Raw genomic sequence first — 23,411 nt, forward strand, 5'->3', positions numbered from 1 at the left:
AAAAAGTGGATATTCCACTAACCCACAGAGGCATAGTCCAAAGATAAAACCATCACAGGGAAAAAGTAAATAAACCAACAAGTATCTCCACAAATGCCTAATTATAAATGCAGCAGTTCAAGAAATAAGAATAAGGAAGACAACATGATACCTCGAAAAGAACACAACACTTCAGTACTAGAATGTGAAGATAAAGAGATTGAAGAAATGCCGTAAATGGAATTCCAAAAAATGACCATAAGATTATTTAGAAGTAATCAGAAGCAAATCCATGAACTAATAAAATACATACATGAGATGAAAGAAAATGTCTCCCATGAAATAGAGATCTTAAAGAAAAATCAAAAAGAAATCTTGGAAATGAAAAATAAAATACAACAAATAAAATATGCAGTGAAAAGCCTTAACAGAATCAATGAAACAGAAGAAATATCCAACTTAAAACACAAATCACAGGAAATTTTACAGTCAGACCAAAACAAAAACAAGTAATTAGAAAACTAAAAAACACAGTTGGAGATCTGCAGGATACTGTCAAATGACCCAACATATGGGTCTTAGGAGTTCCCAAAGATGTGGAAAGAAAAAAAAGGATTAGTAGGCCTTTTTATTGAAATAATTGCAGAAAATTTTCCTAATTTGTATTAAGAAATGTACATTCAAGTACTGGAAGCACATAGAACTCCTAATAGTCGTGATCAGAAAATATCTTCACCACAACACATTGTATTCAAACTCTTCACAGTAAAACGTAAAGACAAGATTCTAAAATATGCATGAGAGAAATGCCAGAATACTTTCAGAGGATATCTAATTAACTCACAGTGGACTTCTCATCAGAAACCTACAGGCTAGGAGAGAATGGCGAGACATATTCTAAGTCTTAAGAGAAAATATCTGTCAACCCAGAATACTGTACCCTGCAAAGCTCTCATTTATAAACTAAGGTGAAATAAAAACCTTCCATAAAAAAAAAGAAATTGAAAGAATTTGTCACCACTCATCCAGCCTTACAACAGATTCTTAAGCATGTGCTGTACACAGAAACACAGAAACATGGTCATTGATATGAAAGAAAGTGAAGGAAGAAAATCTCCCAATAAAAGTACAAAGAAAATCCAAAGTAAAAAATGGGAATATTTGTGGAAAAATGGCAAGGCAAATTCATTACTTATCAATAGTCACCTTGAATGTAAATGACTCAACTCTCCAATTAAAAGACACATACTGGCTGAATGTATTATAAAAGAGAATCCATTTATTTGCTGCCTACAAGAAACACATCTCACCAAGAAAGATATCCACAGACTGAAAGTGAAAGGATGAAAAAAGATTCCATGCCAACATAAACCAAAAAGTTCTGGTGTAGCCATCCTAATTCCAGACAAAATAGACTTTAACACAAAAACTGTTAAAAGAGACAAAGAAGGGCACTATATAATGATTAAGGGATCAATTCAACAGGAAGATGTGACTATTGTGAATGTAAATTCACCTAATTTCAGGGCACATGGCTATTTAAAAAGAAATATTAGTGGATTTGAAGGGAGACATAGATCAAATACAATAGTAAAGGGGGGGACTTCAATATTCCACTATCAGCAATGGACAGATCAACCAGACAGGAAATCAGCAAGGAAACAACAGTTAATAACAATATAGACCAATGGACCTAACAGACATCTGCAAAACTTTCACACCACAGTCACAGAATACACATTCTTCTCACAAGTGCATGAAACTTTCTCTAGGATTGACCACATGCTAGGCCATAAAACAAGTCTCAGCAAACTGAAAAAATTAAATTTATATCTTACATCTTCTCTGACCACAATGCAATAAAGTTGGAAATCAACAACTCAGGAATCTCTAGCATGGAGACTGAACAACATGCTCCGGAATGAAAAACAACAGCAAACCAAACTCAAAACTAGTAGTGGAAAAGAAAGAATTAAAAGTAGAGAAGAGGTCGGCGCCGTGGCTTAACAGGCTAATCCTCTGCCTTGCGGCGCCAGCACACGGGGTTCTAGTCCCGGTTGGGGCGCCAGATTCTATCCCGGTTGCCCCTCTTCCAGGCCAGCTCTCTACTATGGCCCAGGAAGGCAGTGGAGGATGGCCCAAGTCCTTGGGCCCTGCAACCGCATGGGAGACCAGGAGAAGCACCTGGCTCCTGGCTTTGGATCAGCGAGATGCGCCGGCCGCAGCAGCCATTGGAGGGTGAACCAACGGCAAAAAGGAAGACCTTTCTCTCTGTCTCTCTCTCACTATCCACTCTGCCTGTCAAAAAAAAAAAAAGTAGAGAAGAAATAACAAAATTGAACAAAAAATACAAAAGATCAGCAAAATGAAGAGCTGGTTCTTTGAAAAAATAAACAAAATTGACATCATTGGCTCAACTGACCAAAAAAGGGGGAGAGAAGACCCAAATTAATAAAATTAGAGATGAAAAAGGAAATGTAACTACAGACACCATAGAAATAAAAAGAATGATCAGAAATTACTACAGAGAGATGTATGCCAACAAACCAGGAAACCTAGAGAAAATGGATAGATTCCTGGAAACATACAAACTACCTAAATTGAGCCATGAAGACATAGAAAGCCTAAACATGCTCATAACCAAGACAGAAATAGAATCAGTAATAAAGGCACTCCCATAAAACAAAAGTACTGGATTGGATGGCTTCACTGCTGAATTCTGCCAGACACTTAAAGAAGAATTAACTCCAATTCTTCTCAAGCTATTCAAAACAACTGAAAGGGAAGGAATCCTCCCAAAGTCTTTCTGTGATGTCAGCATCATCTTAATTCCTAAACCTGAAAGTTACAACAGAGAAAGAGAACTACAGACCAATTTCCCTAATGAACATAGACACAAAAGTTCTCAGCAAAGTACTAGCCAATTGAATCCAAAAACATATTAGAATGATCATTCACCCAGAGCAAGTGGGATTTACCCCTGGTATGCAAGCATGGTTCAACATTCACAGATAACAATGTGATACATCACAGTAACAAATTGAAGAACACAAACCAAATGATTACCTCAATAGATGCAGAGAAAGAATTCAATAAAAATACAACATTCTTTCATGATGAAAACCTTAAGGTAACTGGGTATAATAGGAACTTTCATCAACAATCAAGACAATTTATGACAAATCCATGGCCAGGGTCCTATTGAATTGGGAAAAGTTTGAAGCATTCCACTAAGATCCAGAACCAGCCAAAGATGCCCCCTCTTAACATTGCTATTCAATATAGTCCTGGAAGTTTTAGCCAGAGACATTAGTCATGAAAAAGAAATCAAAGGGATACAAATTGGGAAGAAGGATGTCAAAGTATCCCTATTTGCAGTTGACATGATTCTATATATAGGGGATCAAAAAAACTTCACTAAGAGACAATTGAAACTCATAGAAGAGTTTGGAAAAGTAGCAGGATATAAAATCAACACACAAAAATCAACAGCCTTTATATACACAGACTATGCCACTGCTGAAACAGAACTTCTAAGATCCATCCCATTCACAATAGCTACCAAAAAATTCAAATAGCTTAGAATAAATTTAACCAAGTATGTCAAAGATCTCTATGATGAGAATTATAAAACATTAGGAAAGAAAGAGAAGATGTTACAAAAATATGGAAAAATCTTCCATATTCATTGATTGAAAGAATCAATATCATCAAAATGTCCATACTATTAAGATCAATTTACAGATTCAATACCAATCAAAATACCAGGACATTCTTCTCAGATATTGAAAAAAAATGATGCTGAAAATCATATGGAAACATAGGAGACCCCAAATAGCTAAAGTAATCTTATACACAAAAACAAAGCTGGAGGCATCAAAATATGATTTCAAGACATACTACAGGGCAGTTATCATCAAAACATTCTGTTACTGGTAAAACAACAGATGGATAGACCAATGGAACAGAATAGAAATGACAGAAATTAACTCCCACATCTACAACCAACTTATCTTTGACAAAGGAGCTAAAATCAATCCTTGGAGCAAGGAAAGTCTCTTCAACAAATTGTGCTGGGGAAATTGGATTTTCATATGCAGAAGTATGAAGCAAGACCCCTACATTATACCTTACACAAAAATCCACTCCAAATGGATTAAAGACCTAAACCTACCACCCAATACCATCAAATCAATAGAGAACATTGGCATAAGCAAAGAGTTCTTGGAAAAGACCCCAGAGGTACACAAAATCAAAGCCAAAATTGACAAAAGGGCTTACATCAAGTTGAGAAGCTTCTGTACTGCAAAAGAAACACTCAGCATAGTGAAGAGGCAACCAACAGAATCAGAGAAATTATTTGCAAACTATGCAACTGATAAAGGATTAATAACAAGAATATATGAAGAGATCAAGCAACTCAACAAGAACAAAACAAAGAACCCAGGAAAGGAATGGGCAAAGGACTTAAACACATTTTTCAAAAGAGGAAATCCAAATGGCCAAGACACATATGAAAAAATGCTCAGGATCACTAGCTTTCAGGAAAATGCAAATCAAAACTACAGTGAGATTTCACCTCACCCCTGTTAGATGGCTTTCATACAGAAATCAAAGAAAAACAACAAATTCTGGTGAGGATATAGGGAAAAATATATCTTAATTCCCTGTTGTTGGGAATGTAATCTGGTAAAATAACTATGGAAGATAGCATGGAGATCCCTCAGAAATCTGAATATAGACATACCATATGACCTAGCCCTCCCACAACTGGGAATTTACCCAAGGGAAATAAAATCAGCATATGAAATAGCTATTTGTACCCCCAAGTTTATTGCCGCTCAGTTCACTATACCTAAGATATAGAATCAATCTAAATGCCTGTCAACTGAAGACTGGATAAAGGAATTATGGAATATGTACACCATGGAAAACTGCACAGTGGAAAAAAGAAAATGAAATCCGGCCATTTGCAACAAGATGACTGGAAATGGAAAACATTATGCCTAGTGAAATAAGCCAGTCCCCAAAGGACAAATACCATATGTTCTCCCAGACCTGTGATTACTAATTGATCACCTAAATGACAATCTGTAGAAGTGAAATTGACACTTTGAAAAGCAATGATTTTGAACAGCTCTTGTCTCAACTGTTGAGGAACAGTTTTTTTTTCCTTTATTATACTATTTGTTGAACTCTTTACTTAGAGTTAATCATTTGTATACAACATTAATGAAGATAGAACTTAGTAAAAAATAAGAATGGGAATAAGAGAGGGAGGAGGAAGGGGGAAGGGAGTGTGGGTAGGAGAGCAGACATGGTGAGTAGAATCATCATGTTCCTAAAGTTGTAATTATAAAAACGTATGAAGTTTTTATCTGAAAAGCTTTATAGTTCTACAATACATTCCTGTGGACTTACTTCTAAAGGTACAGTTTAAAAACTTGTCATGGGACCCCAAATCTCCTTAAGCTGGGTGATAAAAATAGCATTTTAAGTGTTAAAGTGATCATATGGTTAGGGTTAAGTGTTTGGTAATAATAATAGATAGGATTATAAAGGAGTTAGTGCTCCAACATAGCAAGCAGTCCATATGGCAGACTCACAGAACGACAATTGCTTTAAGTAGAACTCTGACCTCTGATTCAACCTTTAAGGTATTCTAGTCTGGCTGAAAAGCCCATGAGAGCATTTCAGTCATGGAAAGCCAAGAAACTGGCAAAAAGTATCCTACATGAAGGACCTCTGTGCATGAGACCCCAGTGTAAAGAAGTGGTCATCAAAGAAGGAGGTACTTTTCTTTGAAGGAGGAGAGAATTTCCACTTAGCTTATGGCTTTATCTAAATGCTGAAGGAGTTTATGGATTCAAAAGGCTTCCATAGCCAAGGCAGCTCATGTCAAGACCCTCAGGTGATCACTGATATCATACATAAATATTAATTGTTAAATTAACAACAAGAATCACTGTGCACTAACTTCCCATGCAGGACCTCTGTCTTCAAGGAGTTGTATTGTGAGAGTTAATAGTAAAACGTATTCTCAAAGATTTACTTTGTTTTGGAATATTAAGAGGCAGATATCCGTATGTCTCATAAGTTATAGTTATATCTAAATGCTTGCAAAAGATATAACATTCTTGGGTTCTTTTTTAAAGTTAATTAAGTTTCACAAAATAAACTGCTGAAAAAAAAAGAAATGAAATTAATTTTGAGATTAAATGACTTTAAACAGCCCTTGGCTCAACTGTTGAGGAACAGTTTTTTTTTTTTTTTCATAAAATTTGTTGAACTCTTTAATTAGTATAGAGTTAATATTCTGTGTATAAGTTAATTCAAAATAGATCTTAGTTAAAAATAAGACTAGGAATAAGAAAGGGAGGAGGAAGAGGGGTGGGAGTGTGGGTGGGAGGGTGGGTATGATGGGAAGAATCACTATGTCACTAAAGTTGTATTTATGAAATGCATGGTTTGTATTCCTTAAATAAAATGTTTCTCTGGGGAAAAAAAAAATTGTTGGGGAGGTGCACATGAGGGCAGATGTTTGGCACAGCAATTAAGTTAACTCTTTGGATGCCAGCATCCCATATCCTAGATTTGGCTTCTCTGCTTTCAATCCAACTTACGGCTGATGCACATCCTGGAAGGCAACAGATTATAACTCTAGCATCTGGGTCCATGCCACCCCACAGTGGAGAACAGGATTGAGTTCTGGGTTTCTGGCCCCAGCCCTAGCTGTTATAGGTGTTTGGGGGAATGACACAGCAGATGGAAGATATTTCCTTCCTTCCCTCCCTCCCTCCTTTCTCTTCCTTCCTTCCTTCCTTCCTTCCTTCCTTCCTTCCTTTCTCTTCCTTTCTTCCTTTCTCTCTTTCTTTCTTTCTCTCTCTTTCTCTCTTCCTTTCTCTCTCTCTTTCTCCCTTCCTTCCTTCCTTCCTTCCTTCCTTCCTTCCTTCCTTCCTTCCTTTCCTTTCCTTTCCTTTCCCTTTCTTTCTTTCTTTCTTTCTTTCTTTCTTTCTTTCTTTCTTTCTTTCTTTCTTTCTTTCTTTCTTTTCTTTCTTCTCTCTCTCTTTCTAAGCCCCCTCTATCTGCCTTTCAAATAAAAAATGAAAATAAATTTTAAAAATTGTTACGAGATATAAATCATTATTTATTGAGACTAATGGAAAGGCAAGAAGAGCGCACTAAGGTATCATGGTGATAGCTTTTATGGGGAACATCTACTACCACCACCCCAAAGGCTGAAGAAACAATGGAAAGGTTTGTCATGAAAGCTTTGAAGGGTAAAAGGGAAGCTCATGGGGCTGAAACTCAGAGCCTTATAGAGGAGCTAATGCCAGTAGCTGGGTTCTTTGGGTAGAAGATAAAGTCAGTTGTGCTAGTGTTGGGGAAATTAGCAAACTACATTCACCTGGCAGGCTATGGGAAGGAGACTTAGCTCCTGGAGTGAGGACATATTGCTACGGAGGAAGTATTACGGAGGAAGAATTAGATGAGTATACATGTAGGTAGCAGACAGTAAGGCAAAGGAAAGATGGATTCCTTTCTTAGCATCCCCTATTGTCAGTTGATAATAGTGAGTCAGCTGATAGAGCAGAAATCCCAGCCCCAACACCATAATATTAAATACAGAATTTATGTCTGAAGAGACAGTAACTGAGTAACTGAAACATTCTATTACCAAAAAATCTATCTCTACAATATGGCATTATGTTCCTCAATGAAATATCTTTGCTCATGTTTATATTTTCCTTTTCTTTGAATTCTGCACCTTATAATATTTTTGTGATGTCAGGAAAGCAGGAAAGAAAAGATATAATCATTTTCTCAGTAACAAACCAAATTTCTTTGAAAGTCTTTCCAAAGGATTTGTTTCACCAAATACATTTCTAGCTGAATTTTATCAATTGAAGGTTTGAGTTTAATTAGCAGATTAGGTTACCTTTGAGAAAAAAATTTTTAGTTTTCCCTATCCCAATTTTTCTCTCTTGCTTTTGAGTTAGGGGTAGCTTTAATTTTTTAAGGACACTTCAAAGGTATCTTCACCTCTAATTTAGTATTCTTTTTGAAAAATAGATTAAGTGAAATGTAGAATTAGTAAGGGAAGGTTTACAAGGGAATAGAAAAGAAAGGAAAATCTTGATAGATCTATACTATTTTTTCCACAATTTTTCTAATTCTGAGCATTGGGGCTGTAGACATGAAAGAACAACTTAATTCTAGGAGATCAGAATGCAAATGTACTGTTTAAAGTTTTAATAATTCTAGAAATCCTGCATCAGTGTTCAGATGTGGATTTTAATGCCTGTAGGTCTTAGTATTGCCTATATACAATAAACTTTAAACAGCAATAAGTTGGCAGTTAGGACACTATGTAAGATGCCCATATCCCACCTAAGAATATCTGTGTTCAATTCCTGGCTTTAACTCTTGAATTCAGCATCCTGCTAATGCAGATTCTGGGAGGCAGCAATGATGATTCAAGTAATTGGGTTCCTGCCAACCACTTTGGAAACCTGGATTGAATTCCTGGCTCCCAACCTCAGCCTAGCCCAACTCAAGCCTGGCCATAGGGGTCATTTGGGGAATGAACCAGCAGAAGATTTCTCTCTCTCTCTCTCTCTCTTTTTCTCCCCCCACTCCTCCTTTCTGCTTCTCAAATAAAAAAAAATAGGCTGAATATCTGATAATATTCTTCCTTAAGTTTGGAAGTCAAACAAAGCATAACTTTATTAAAGTTCTTTTCTTTATTTAAAGGGAGGAAGAAGAAGAAATTGATGAAGAGGAGTTGGAAAGATTGAAGGCAGAATTAGATGAGAAGAGACAAATGATTGCTACTGTCAAATGCAAACCTTGGAAGATGGAAAAGAAAATTGAAGTTCTCAAGTATGATACTACTTTTTCTGTATAATATTTTCCCTGAATTGATGTCCTCAATTATTTCAGTATAATCTCTATATCATAGATAATATATTTAATTTATCTTACATATATAAAATACTCATAATATTTAATGCTTGTGGTCATAATATATTACATGTTTGTCTTATATCACTAGAGAGACCACATTCACGAATATAAATTGGAGAGCACTAAGAAAATTCATTGTTTTGGGTCTTAAAACCTTTGTCATCACTTTTATTTGTCTTATAAACTGAAGTTTCCTTAGTTTAATTCATTGATTACCATGACCTTTAAAGAGATCCTATATTTCAATCTTACAAGTGTGTATGATTTGCATATGCTTATGTCTGCTAGTTCCCAACCTCAAATGGTCTTTTTCTATAATAGGTCTTGTGAAAGTATAGGGAGAATGTTGAGTCAACAGGACAGTCAATAGGAACCCAATGAAATATTATGCTAATAGTGATTCCCTGGTGATATGTCAGTGATGTTGACTGACGATGCAATGCAAACACTCTGAATTCATGGATTTATAAATTCTCAATGTGCTGAGTGAGGTAATTTTCCCTTTTGGGGCTTGGGAGCAGATTTATCCATAAGGCTCACATTGTATGTCCTTGCCCTTGTGGTTGGAGGAGGTGTGGTATGAAAAGGGGAAAATGTCTTTGTTAACATCAATGTTTGCATCCCTCAATTTCGCCACAGATTTCATTTTTCTACTAACAATGGTGATAGTGATAAGCTTCTAAAATTACCCCCCCAACAAACTTATTAACTAACAATGTTAAAATAATTGTATAGTATAATTGTCTCCATTGTTAAAATGAAAAACTAAAGTAGATATCAAGGTAAGTCACTTGTAGTTTTGGCTTTGCATGAGCTTGTGTGTTATTTAAGGAGATCATTAATCTCCTGGTGCTATAGTTACCTCATATCCAAAATAAGAGAAGATACTCTAGATCTACCCTGAGTTCTGGGAACTTAGCTATCACTTATAATATAGCTTTGTTTTGTTTTGTGCAATAAAGTTCTCCAAGTTCCAAGCAATGGGATTTTTAGGCAACTTTTGCAACAGTAGCACAAGTGTAGTCTGGGAACTCCTTGTGCATGACATGGACTTGTCCACCATGAATAGAGGCAGAGACAATCAGTGTTCCTTATCCCATGGGGCTACTAATTTCTCTGTGTGTGCATGCCTGTGCCTTGGAGTGTCTGTATGCCAAAAATATTTTCTAGTTAAAGAAGCAATATTGATACTAAATTATAAGACTTAAAAATACCCTTACTTAGCAAAATAGCAGTTTGGCAACCCTTTGCTGGTTCCCAAAAATATATTTTGAAATATTAATGGCCCATGAAATCCCAAAATCTGAAACCACAAGTAACTGTAAATAGAAAGTTGTAAAATTGCAGTGATAATATTGTGAACTTTCAAAACAAAAAACTGAGGAAGAATGCCAAGTAATATCTTTCCTTTCCATCTGCGTGGAGATATAGAATATTCCCTTTTCTCTCTAGCCTGAATCTCACACGTAAGGCAGTGGAGTACGTATAGATTTTAGACTTGAATTTAAATATCAAAATACCCATATAAAAGCTGTGTATATTTGAATACGATCTGCAGTCCTTCTGACGTCTGGTTTCTTATGAAATTACACTTGTTCACAGGTCAGAAGTCTTAAAGTGAAATAACTCAAATAAATCATGTAGCATGGTATCAGTGCATGCACATAGCTGCAGTTATTATTTCACCTCAAGACAGACTTAATGACAATATCTGATTCCCTGCAGAAGATATCCCAAACCTGGCAATGCTAAACTGGAGCAGACCTAGCCCCAGGGAGACCCCAAGAGACTTTGGGGATTGTGACATTGGGAGTAGTTTGTATAAAAGACCAGGTATTGAGGCTCTAATGTAAAGAAGTGAGATATCTTGGCAATTTGACATTCTCTAGGGCTATACCACATCTAGATCTCCCAAAACATACCCTTATGATTATCTTGTGGAAGATTCCAGAGTCAGGGTCCTTGATCTGAAGTGTAGCAATAGTTTTTAGAAGTGAGAGATAATGATTGGCATGGAATAAGGGCTATGTCAGGCCATGTACTAGGGTATGGATTGAAAATGGGAGTCTTCAGCTGAATCTGGAACTTAGGTGTTTTTTATTTGATCCATATAATTTTTGTTTCTTTTTTCCCCCTCTTTTATGATGACAAAATATGCATATCAAAATTTAATGTTTTGTCTGTTTTGGTATTTTTATAGTAGTAGTTTTTTTGTTGTTGTTGTTGATTACTTTGTGAATGTGAAGAATTTTACATTTTAAAAAAATCCAGAAGTCATGTTTCTCATGAATAAGTGGAAAATCTGGACCCATATTCCTACATGAAAATAACAGCTGAGGCTTTGCAAGAACTGCTTTCTACTAGCATGGGATTCACTCTTTAATTTGCCCAGTTCCCTAATTATCCACATCAATTGTTTATTCTGTGTAACTGGACCTTGTAGGCTTTTGAATTTGCTGCCTCCCACCAGTGCAGCTAGGGAGCAAAGCAGGCATGTTACCAACAAAGTCAAAGTCAGCTCACAGGTATAAGCACAGATTTAGGCTCAGAAAAGAAACAATTGTGGCTTCCCACCCGTCAGCAGGATGCATTATTTTGTGAAGATTCTCCCTGGTGAGAAGTGATTCTAGTTTTGTAGCCTCCCAACTCCGCACAGCTAGTATCAATGACCATAGTCAATCTGATTCTTTTGGTTTCTGTTGTTGGTATGAAGCGTTGATCTGTCTCCTGTTGTAAATTTTTGAATGCTATGTTGAGCTTGTCCCCACCATGGATTCCAGTCACATTTTAGAGCAGCAGTACATTTAGAAAACTGTTTCTGTGCCACAGTGTTATATGGCACGAGAGCCAGGCAACTTTCCTTTGACTATTTGTTCCTTTCAGAGACACTCAGACTCTAAAGGAGGGTTTTCAGGATTATGCTACTCCTAGAATTAGCCTCCAGTCATTGTTCTTGGCAAAGTGTGTGAATCAAGACTAGGCTCAGTATGACTGGAACAGATGTTTTGTTCACAGGCTTGGATTCAGGTCTTGTTCCAAGGTTTCCCTTCTGGACTCTAAAAACCTTTATGAAACTTTTTTTTTTCTTTTTTTTTAGACAGGCAGAGTGGACTTCTAATACAGACAATAGGCAGAGTTGAGATTTCAAGGTGTTTTGAGGAGTGGTGCCTCAAGAATAGTGGCTTATGGTTCTGAGGATACTGTAGGAAATCTAGAGTTGCTCCCACATTTTTAAAGAACATCTACCACTAGGAATATGTGCATCCTCTTGGTCAAGAGATGGTTAATATAAGCAGTTGCTATATAACCAGGAAGCTCCAGGAATTGATTGTGAATCCATATGAACTATTAGACATGGAATAGGATCTGGAGTTTGGCATTTATAGAGTTAGAGTGAAATTGGTTCTATAGATCTGAAAGGAAGCCACTTACTTTCCACCATTGTTGCGGAACAAGGCTGTTCATTGTATATATTGCTGTATGTTCACACAGCTTTTCACATTCATGTAACCTTAAACCTATTGATTCAGAGTCTCTGAGTGGAGGGCAGGTATGTGTGGTTCAGACTAGGGATTTGTATGTTCATTTTTCACCCTAGAAGTTCCTGACACAACATCTGGATAAAGAACCACTGTCTTCAATTCTGTGAAATATGACATTTCATTAGACAGACCCTGTGGATCGTTTAGAATGTGTTTAGGAGGAGGGGAATAGTAGTATGATTTTTCTATTATCTGAAAGTCAATTCCTATTTTTTTATTGGTTATCTAAGTGATTTTTTAAAGTATTTATTTATTTGAATGGCAGAGTTATAGAGAGAGAGGGAGAGAGGAAGAGAGCTCTTCCATTCATTGGTTCACTCCCCAGACCAAAGCCAGGAGCCTGGAACTACATTCTCATCTCCCACATGGATGGCAGGGGCCCCAGCACTTGGACCATGTTCTGCTGCTTTCCTGGGTGCATAAGCAGGGAGCTGGATCAGAAGTGGAAAAGCCAAGTATTGAACCAGCACTCATTTGAGATGTTAGCATCATAGGAAGTGCCACAATGCCAGCCTCTAGTTATCTAATTTAAAAATATCCATCAGCAAGAATATTAAGTATAATCTGTTTCTAAGTGTGTCACGGGTCTAAGATGTTGGATAACTGGATATTTTCTACCTTTGAGAGGTGGCAGCATCAATCCAGTAGTAACCGCTACAGGTGAAATAAAACATCCAAGTGGAAAAGAACAGGTTTTCTTATTACTCACCCTGAAACCTAAGACTTTTCATTATATCAGAACATTATTTATGATAAATTAAAAACTCTATGACTAAACCTAAATAAATAACCACCTTGTTTTGTTATAGAAGAATAAGTTTGGGGTTAAAAATCAAGAGATCTGGATTACAATCTAAGTGTTGCCTCTAATTTCAATTCTTTGAACCTTAGTCTATTTATTTATAAAATTAAGAGGTTGGATGTTGTCCATGGTTTTCAGTTTGGTGAAATAAGTTTAGGGCAAGATGAACAGAGCTAAGAGGGAGGGCCATATGATATGGCCATGATGCTAGCTTCAACTAGAACATACCTTCAGTTTCATTCCTTAACATATCATAATACATTGAAAGCTTTCATCTGGATAAAGGATGCTTCTGTAGCCATTAAAATAAGCAACATAGTGTTAATAAACACATACTTAGCTGGATATTGGTTACAGGCATATGTCAAGTATTCTTTTGCATAGATTTGGTTCTTGGAGAGATACCATTTTAAAATTATTTATTTTGAAAGTAAAAATATTTATTTATCTACTATGCTAAGTATTTCACTTTCTGAGTTTTGTAGGACTCTAATTCAATGTCTCTGGAGTTGTCCATTGGCTGACGATGGCAGAGACATCCAGTAAATCCCAGAAAGTTACCCTGAAGATTTCATGCATACTTAAACAGGTGCTGGAAATCCTCCTTACTCAATCTCTTTTCACCATGCCATACTTCTTTTGTTTGTTTTAGTTTTGATTGAAAGAACCAAAGTATTTCTTGACCACAATTGATTTCCTCTTCTGTAGCCATCAGGGAAAACTATCCTTAGGCTCCCAATCTCATCCCTTTCTCTACAGTATTCTTTTTTTTTTTTTTAACTTTTATTTAATGAATATAAATTTCCAAAGTACAGCTTATGGATTACAATGGCTTCCCCCCCCCACAACTTCTCTCCCACCCGCAACCCTCCCCTTTCCTGCTCCCTCTCCCCTTCCATTCACATCAAGATTCATTTTCAATTCTCTTTATATACAGAAGATCAGTTTAGCACATATCAAGCAAAGATTTCAACAGTTTGCCCCCACATAGCAACACAAAGTGAAAAAACACTGTTGGAGTTCTAGTTATAGCATTAAATAACAGTGTACAGCACATCAAAGACAGAGATCCCACATGATATATTTTTTAAAAATTAATTAATTTTCTATGCAATTTCCAATTTAACACCAGGGTTTTTTTTTTTCATTTTCAATTATCTTTATATACAGAAGATCAATTTAGTATATACTAAGTAAAGATTTCATCAGTTTGCACCCACACAGAAACATAAAGTGTAAAAATACTGTTTCAGTACTAGTTATAGCATCACTTCACATTGGACAACACATTAAGGACAGATCCCACATGAGATGTAAGTACACAGTGACTCCTGTTGTTGACTTAACAAATTGACACTCCTGTTCATGGCGTCAGTAATCTCCCTAGGCTCCAGTCATGAGTTGCCAAGGCTATGGAAGCCTTTAGGGTTCGCTGACTTTGATCTTATTCTGATAGGGCCATAGTCAAAGTTCTCTCCTCCCTTCAGAGAAAGGTACCTCCTTCTTTGATGGTCTCGTTCTTTCCACTGGGATCTCACTCGCTGAGATCTTTCATGTCTACAGTATTCTTATAGTTTAAGGTTTTCTTGGGCAGGAAGCACAGTTTTTACTTTAGTTTTTGAAGTCCTTTCCTTCATCTGTCATTGTGAAGGAATGAGAGATTCCACACAAGAGAACTTCTAAGCATGACTGTATATATCCACTAAAACACACCGGCCCCCATTTCTCCCTCTTAATCCTTCTTTAAGTTAGGTCTGACTGTTTTGACCTTACATATCATGAAACCAAAGCTCTGAGAGGGTTGAGACTGGTCAGTGGAAAATTATCTTGGTGCAATGGAAGTTTCAAAGTTGGAAATGATTGTTCCCAAAAGAGAACTGAATGACTTAGAGACCAAATTAAAAACTCAGATCACATGGTTGGGAGGAATGGGATAAGCCACACACAGGGGATAGGGTGAAAATAAAGCTGGACCATGAGAGACATGACCACATTTATGTATTTTGAGTTTTGAAATGTTCTATCTCCTGTCTGTCTCATCCTGCTGATAATGTGACCAAGAGAACTGAAGTCCCAAAGGGACTGGGCCAGTATTAATCATTTAATCAATTGCAATCACTTAAGACAAGCCCACCAGACTATAGATAAAGCTTATTCACTGGTCTGTTGACATGCCAAGGGTTGTATCTGCATTTCTGGGACAGAGCAGATTTGAAAGAAACATAACCATGTTTGATGGCATCAGTGGGTAGTCCAGTTAGCAGTGACAGGTGTCAGTGTCAGTGTGACAGAATCATGATGTGGCTTTTTCATCCATTTCTAACTGTGATATTCTTATTCGTTCACCACTTTGTTTTCTAGGCAGGTATTCTAGTTGACTAATTTACATAATCGTTAGGTGGTACATTTCAATTATATCAATGCATATAGTATGCTACACATTTACTTTTTAGCTATATGTAGCACATCCTGCTTGTAGAACCAGCTATATTATTTGCAGGACTCTAGTATATAATGTAAATGTGGGGTGCCTTGTTCTAAAAATAAAATAATTTCCATTTAATTTTAATCTGGCAAAAAATGAGCATTAAAAAAAACATAAGGTCCTGAATGTGGGGTGCTGAGTGACAGTACTGATAATAATCTCAAGAAATTGTCCATGCCTATATGTTTCATTTGAATATTATGAGCCAAAATGTTACTTAGTATCTGTGCTGAATATTTCAAATGAGTTCCATCTACTCCAACAGCAGAATTCAGTGATATCATTAATAAACTCACATTATAGATCTCAATTTGATGTAATTCTAAGGCAGTGTTCATACACTATGGTTATGGTGTTCTTTGTAAATAGTTTCAAACATGCCATCTCCATGTTCATAACCTTCAATATATCTCTAGTTCATAACAAATTTAAGAGCTTTTGTTAAAAAAAAATCACTGAATTTTACACCTGAATTCTATCTCTCCCCCCAAAGTTCTCTCTCATTAGTTATTGATGATTAAACGATTTTGCAGATGGGCAAAACCATCTTCAACTTTTTTGAAATGTCTACAATGTATAAGATCCTAGGCTGGAGTTGTTACACACATTAATTCATTTAATTCTCATAAAAACCTTGAATCCAAAGTTTATCTTTATTTTACAGGTGAGAAAACTGAGATTGATAGAAATAAACTAGCCCCACACAGCTAATAACTGTGAATGAAGATTAAAATCAAGGTTTTTCCCATCTGCAAAACCTCATATCTTTCCTATTGTGCTATTTTGCTGCTTTTTTTTTTTGACAGGCAAAGTGGACAGTGAGAGAGAGACAGAGAGAAAGGTCATTCTTTGCCATTGGTTCACACTCCAATGGCCGCTGCGGCTGGTGCGCTGCTGCCAGCACACTGCGCCGATCCGAAAGGCAGGAGCCAGGTGCTTATCCTGGTCTCCCATGGGGTGCAGGGCCCAAGCACTTGGGCCATCCTCCACTGCACTCCCTGGCCACAGCAGAGAGCTGACCTGGAAGAGGGGCAACCGAGACAGAATCTGGCGCCCCCACCGGGACTAGAACCCGGTGTGCCGGCTCCGCAAGGCGGAGAATTAGCCAAGTGAGCTACGGCACCGGCCACTATTTTGCTTCTAGTTCAAACCATGTTCTCCAGTGAAATGAGTTCGATCTTCTCTAAACATGCTGGGTAGAGTTTATTGCTCCATTCCAGACTTCACTCACTTTTCCACATCCTATGCTTCTTTCAGGCCTGAGGTCATCTCCCCTTTGAGGTCCTTTCTCTGCCAGATCCTGTAGAAAGCGTATTCAAGTACACTTGTTCAATTATTCATTTAGCTCTTTATATGTCACAGTGTATCACATTTTTAAGAATTTATGTAAATTGTTTTCTTTTCAGAATGGATTTTGAGCTCCTAAGGTCACAGAGGGTGTGTTGTAGTTCTCTTTGTCTTAGGGTCTAGCATAGTGCCAGGCACATCTTAGGTGTTCAATGAGTGCTTTCCACATGGATGACCATGTTAATAATTTCTATTTTGTTCAATATTCATTCCTGGGGCAAAAGAACTTTGAATGAGACTAGGACCTTTTAAGGGCCTGGGTTAATAAATACAGGAGTAAAGGAAAGAAATACACTGGTAAAAATACCTGATTTATGGCGTTTGCCCATTCCCATGGTGTAAATACTTCCACTAGCACCAATTTCAAGTTACCAATAGTTTAAAAGCCAGTTCTCACAATTCCTGAAAATTGAGCGAAGTAACTGACAAGTGTGAACAGGGTGAATCAGCTCCAGCACTTCATTGGGAGATCTAGTAATACTTTTTGATGACATAAGTTTATGTTGGTGGGAACCAATTATAGCAATTGAGAGCAGAGGTAAAAGAACTGTGTGTTATGCAGCAACATCTTTGTTTAATCTATAATCAACAATGAAATGCTTGACTTAGAGCTGTCTATTATTCTGTGGTTTCAGGATTCCAGATAAAGGTCTAAAGTGCATTACTAACCTTTTATTCTAGTTTTTATTTCAATACACCATTAAAAGTTTTTCATTTTATATTCTGAAATTTCCTCTCAAATCCTTTAGCACACAGAAGTTCGGTCTTTCTTCTGTCTCCTCCTCCTCTCCTGCTTCTTTCCTTGTTTAAAATTCATTCTGAAGATGAAAACATTAGTCATGAGAAATCAGTTCTTGAGTGAGATAAAAATTCTCTTATTCACTTTAAAGTTCATCTGATATAATAGCCTGTCTCATCATTTTCACTGCCTTGAAATAAGTTGCTCCCACTAACAGCTAGTTTGTACCTCACATAAAAGCATATGTAAGGAAGTTGGGGGGCAGACTTTGGTGTTGTTAAGGTGCTGCTTGGAGTGCCCCCATCTCCTATGGGTTCCTGGGTTTGAGTCCTTGCTCTGCTTCTGATTCCAGCTTTCTACTATTTGTATATCTTGAGAGGCAGCACAGATGGCTCAAATAACTTGGGTCCCTGTTTCCTATGTGAGAGACTTGGATTGAGTTCCAGGTTTATGACTTTGTCCTGATTCCATCTCAACTGTTGTGAACACTTTTTGAAACTCATGCATAATTTATTTTCATAATACAAATCGATGAATTTTTTGAAGAACTCTAATATTTCCATTAAATGAATAGTGTCCCTGCTATTTTCTATATTGGAATTTAGTTTACTGACCTTTGCTGTATTGTTGTGAGTGCCTAATAAATTAATGTATTAATTTTACTGATTTTTCTTGATAATATTTTAAAACTCTCCCTTAAAGCATATTGAAATGAACCAAACCCTTGGGAGTTGCATGTTTTGGAAAGTTTTTCAATTGTTGAGAAAGTTTTCTCTGAACCACTTGGGATACATATAATTCTGTCTACTGAGAATTCTCTTTTATTTATCTTGTGATTTGCTTAATCTCTTCTAGCTGCACTGTATCCTTTTACCTGGAGATAAATGTTCTGCCTTCCATGTTGCTTGGCAGGCTTTTCACGTGGTCCTGAGGATGCCTCTTTTGTTTCCTCCAGGTAGTTGTAAAGACATCTGTTACTCTTGTGACTACATGAAAATCTCAAGCACAAGAAATAGTTTCTACCTTCTATCTTGTAGAGGGATATTGATCATTGGAAAAAATAGGTCTAAAGATGCTAATATCCAAGGAAGTTTCCCAAGATTCTTGGCAGTCAGTCTTATTCATTAACTGATACATTTACTTATATGAAATTCAAATAAACACAAACTTCAAATAAACAGGATTATTTTACTTTTTTTTAATAGAACAGCATAAAAGTAAGCGGTCAATAAGCAGGCAAAGGGAAGTTCTAAAGTTTTCTTTAAGATATGTAAATTGGGTCATTCTTTTCTTAATTGTATGTAACCATATCCTGTTTCCTCTAGTATTATCAGCCAATGTATCATATATGGCAAGACCCATTGAATCAGGATTCTGAGGTTGCCACAGCAGCCTGTCCCCCAATAAATTTTTTAAATATTTATTGATTTATTTGAAGGAGTTACAGAGAGAGGGAGGGACAGAGAGAGGGGAAGGAGGAGGAAATCAATCTTCCTTCTGCGGGTTCACTCCCCAGATGGATGCGACAGCCAGGGCGGGGCCAGGTCAAAGCCAGAATCCAGGAGGCAGGGGATTCATTTGGGTCTCCCATGGGGGTGGCTAGGACCCAAGCACTTAGATCATCTTCCTCAGCTTTTCCCAGGCAATTAGCAGGGAGCTGGATCAAAACTGGAGCAGCTGGCACACAAACTGGCATCCATATGAGATATAGGCATTGCAGTTGGTGGCTTTATGCACTACACCACAACACCAGCCCCATCTCCAACAATTTTGATACATAGCAATTGACAAAACTTGTACTCTTTAGAATTTTAACTACCAGTGATAACCAATTACATAATGTTTATTAGACTTTCCATAAATATATTATCTTCAAAAGGTTATTAAAAGGAGAATTTCAGTCATTATCACTTAAATTATCTAGGAATGCTTTTAAATATACTTGATGTAATATGTCAACAGTAAAAGGAAAGCAAATATGTACCTGATAATCACAAAGTTAATTAGAGAGATGTGGCCTTGCTGTTTTGCTTTGATATGATTCAGATCTCATATGAGGCATTTATTGTTATATTCACAACCCTTTGTTTCTCTGGTTTGTAATAAGAGTACAACTGAGGCATTTTTGAGGATGTCTATGTTTATGACCAAGGAATGGCAGCAGAATACTATACTGTGGGGCTTAAATAAACTTGTTGCTATAGGATAAAATGTTTAAGCTTTATTAAGGTTTGTATTCTAAGGTAATTGGAGAAAATTTTATTAGAACACATTAACAAAGTGGGTAAGAAGAAAGGGGAATAGTTTCATGTTTCTAATATACTATGCCTGAGATTTCCTTTCATTGTCATAAAAATTAGAAATTTTTAAATAATGTTAATCACTTCTTTCAAATAATTGTGTTGATGATGTTTTTGTAATGTATGTGAATTTATATATATATGAGTGTACAAGTATGTGTGTGTGTATGTGTGTGTGTACACAAAGGCAGTCAGATATCTACAAAAACATTACTCTTTGGATGACCTAGGTTTTATATTTTATGCACATATAGTTATTGTATTTCTTGACCAGTGCACGGTCACAGGGATCAGGACAGGTTAGAAGGGAGGCTATGGGGGAACCATGAAGTAGTAAAACTCCAAGACAATTCAGCAGAAAGTCTCATTCCCGTAGGAACATAATATTCTCTGTGGGTGACCTTACATAAGCTTTGTTTCCTAACACTGCTTAGGGCAGTCTTCAGGGTGAGGTTTGTCACATGGCAAGCCATCACATTTCCCAGGTAGGTCTTGATTATTTTCAGAGCTGACTCAATTGCCATCATTTTACATCATCATTTTAAATTTCTTGCCCACTCATGGATCAAAAGACAGAACATGCAGTTCCAACTGAAAATGAAGGCTTTCTGTTGAGCAATTTAGCGTTAGCACTTCTAAATATCACTATGCAACATTTTGAAAAAAATATTTCATAATACATAAGAATCATTTTGAAAAAAATATTTCATAATACATAAGAATGGGTTAAAGAATATGAATAAGAATACACAAGTATTGCAGGGATATTTTACCCAAACTTTTGATGCAGAATGGTTCTGCACATTCTGAGGCAGTGTTTTGAGAATTCTTCTCCATCCCAGGATACATTAAAATGTGTTTGATTGCAATGCACAGTAGCCAAGCAAAATAGCTGTCTGTCAACCAAGTGATGTACATAGCATGCTAAAGAAGCTAATGTTAGTGTATCTAAAAATATGCAATTGTTTGTGTAATTCATGGTGGAAATACCTTTTTTGTTAAGGAAATTCCTGTAAAGTGATGCTCAAAATGACTTTTCCTACCCATTTTTTAAAAGGAATTATTAATACATTACATCCTCAGGGTCACATAAAATGCATGATAATTACTATAACATCAATTCTCATGTTAATGTGAAATTAATTCAAAGAAAGCAGATTCAGTACAGTTCATAGATACAATTCTAAAAATTCTTTTAATTGTATTAGCCCTGAACTGTCCAGTTTAATTCCTATCTTATGTGCAATATCTACAGAGTATTTAGTAACTCAAACTTCTATTATTCTCTCCCTTTTCAATTCAAGGCTGTCTTGTAACTAATAGTTATGTGACTGTTTTATGGGCCATTTTTCTTAATAGAGTTGAAGCTGCTGAAAGAAATCTACACATTGCTTTTATTTCTTTCAAACACTTAAGACATTGCTAATGGTACAGAACCAGGATGAATCTGTCCATGTGCATCATAAGATCAAACACTGAAACCATGGCGTTTATATATTACATGTTCAAAAATAATGGTCTTAGCATTCTTGGCTGGAATAGACTTCGACCTGATATGTCATTAATTCACCCAGAATTCAGTGGCACATGTGCTAGTTGACTCCTGTGGCTCTGGCTCATTTCTGCCAATTTTGTGTGGGAGTCTCAACAGAAGTATCTTGCTGTTGTGCAAGATAAGCTCAAGGGTTTCTTTAGTTCCTTGTTTCTTAACCTTCTAGGATATGGCTTCATTAATAACATATAGCACATTCAATAAATACTTTGAAAAAGTGACTAAGTAAACAAAGGAGAGGATGAATGAATGATAGATATAAAATAAACTTGTTTATTGACCAGAATTTAGGGTGGGTCCTCTTGGTAGTTGTATATTATATCTATTTTCTGATTTGTCCACCTGTGAGAATAATTATCCCATAGTAAAGGGAAGAGAAGACACAGTATAATTTTACATATTCTGGAAATGAGAGCTGTTGAGATCAGAGTTGAACTGAGCTTTTCTTCTTACTCTTTGGCTTCTGGTTTTAAGATTCATTTATGGCTTTAAGGACACATTGTCCCTGATTCTCATTTCTGCTTAATCACTAGAGCAAGAGTGGTAGGCTGGGGAATTTCTGGATGCCTGACGGGTATGGCCTAGAACTCAGCAGCCCATATAATACTATCCCTACCTTCAGATGTTAGTGTTGCTTTCTTGCATGTTCAGTTGATGATTAAAACAAAAGTCAAAAAATAAAACAAAATTCTTGTCATAGGCTTTAATAAGAATTTCCAGGGACACATTTACAAAGTTACCATTATAGAATGTCTCCCACTGAAAAACAAGTCATCACAACAATTTGTCTGTACAATGTGGAGTGCTGGAAAAGTTATTTTTCCCATTTACCCATCTTAGATTCATTAACTGGCCCTGGAAATTACAATGGCAAAAGACAGAAACAAGACAAAACCAAACAAAAGTGTATTACCATGTGCTTTATGCTTGCATGTGAGACTACTCAGCCATGAGTGAATTCAAAGGAGAACTTAGAATCTGAGCATTTTCTGTGATTATAAAGTGAGACTGAAAGCATGTCTTTGCAAAAATTAAAGAAAAAAGGAAGAGGGTGATTAACGGATGGAGGTGAACAGGAAGGGAAGTATGATTATCTTCTTAGACCTGCACCTCTAAAATGGATGAACTTTGTTCTCCTTATATTAATAAAAATTAATTTGAGAAAAAGATTTTGGGCATTTTAACAAAAGAATCATACATTTTTAAAAAAGTGACAGGACAAAGGAAAGGGACTTTGACTTCTTTGAATGGCAAGTTATAGGAAAGAAAATAGAGAACTCACAGAAGATAAGGACTAGTTAATAGAGTTTGTTGTGCAGACTCCTCTGGTGCTCTTTCTGGGGATGATAATGGTATCCTTCGTGTTAGAGAACACCTTACCTGTTTTAAGCAAATAAGGGGAGGACAGGCGGCTTTTCTTCTTAAAATTTTTAAAACTAATATTGAAGGACCCTAATCCCCGCTGGGTCCTTTAGATTGCGACCCCAGACTCAAAAATCCTCAGACCAGACGATGCAAATGCAAGAGGCGGCTTTATTTACGTTTTGTGCAGAACTGAGAGAGTGAGGTACTGGACGAGGGTTACAGGCAGTATTTAAAGGCAAAAACCACAAAATTATCTTAAGCAAGTGAATACAGAGAGGAAGGGGGTTTTTGTTTACAGTAATTTCACTTATCTTAGTATACAGCATTCCTGCT

General features: G+C 36.6%; 1 protein-coding gene across 1 annotated transcript in view; it reads left to right on the plus strand.

Annotated features, from left to right (window-relative positions):
- Positions 1–23,411, plus strand: part of TMC1 (transmembrane channel like 1) — a 539,504-nt gene that overhangs the window by 398,901 nt on the left and 117,192 nt on the right. The window contains exon 7 of the mRNA XM_062208413.1: positions 8,734–8,862. Coding sequence (XP_062064397.1) covers positions 8,734–8,862 — 129 coding nt within the window. The remainder of the gene's footprint in view (positions 1–8,733; positions 8,863–23,411) is intronic.

The sequence above is a fragment of the Lepus europaeus genome, chromosome 12, assembly GCF_033115175.1.
Source record: "Lepus europaeus isolate LE1 chromosome 12, mLepTim1.pri, whole genome shotgun sequence".
In the NCBI taxonomy this organism is placed as follows: domain Eukaryota; kingdom Metazoa; phylum Chordata; class Mammalia; order Lagomorpha; family Leporidae; genus Lepus; species Lepus europaeus.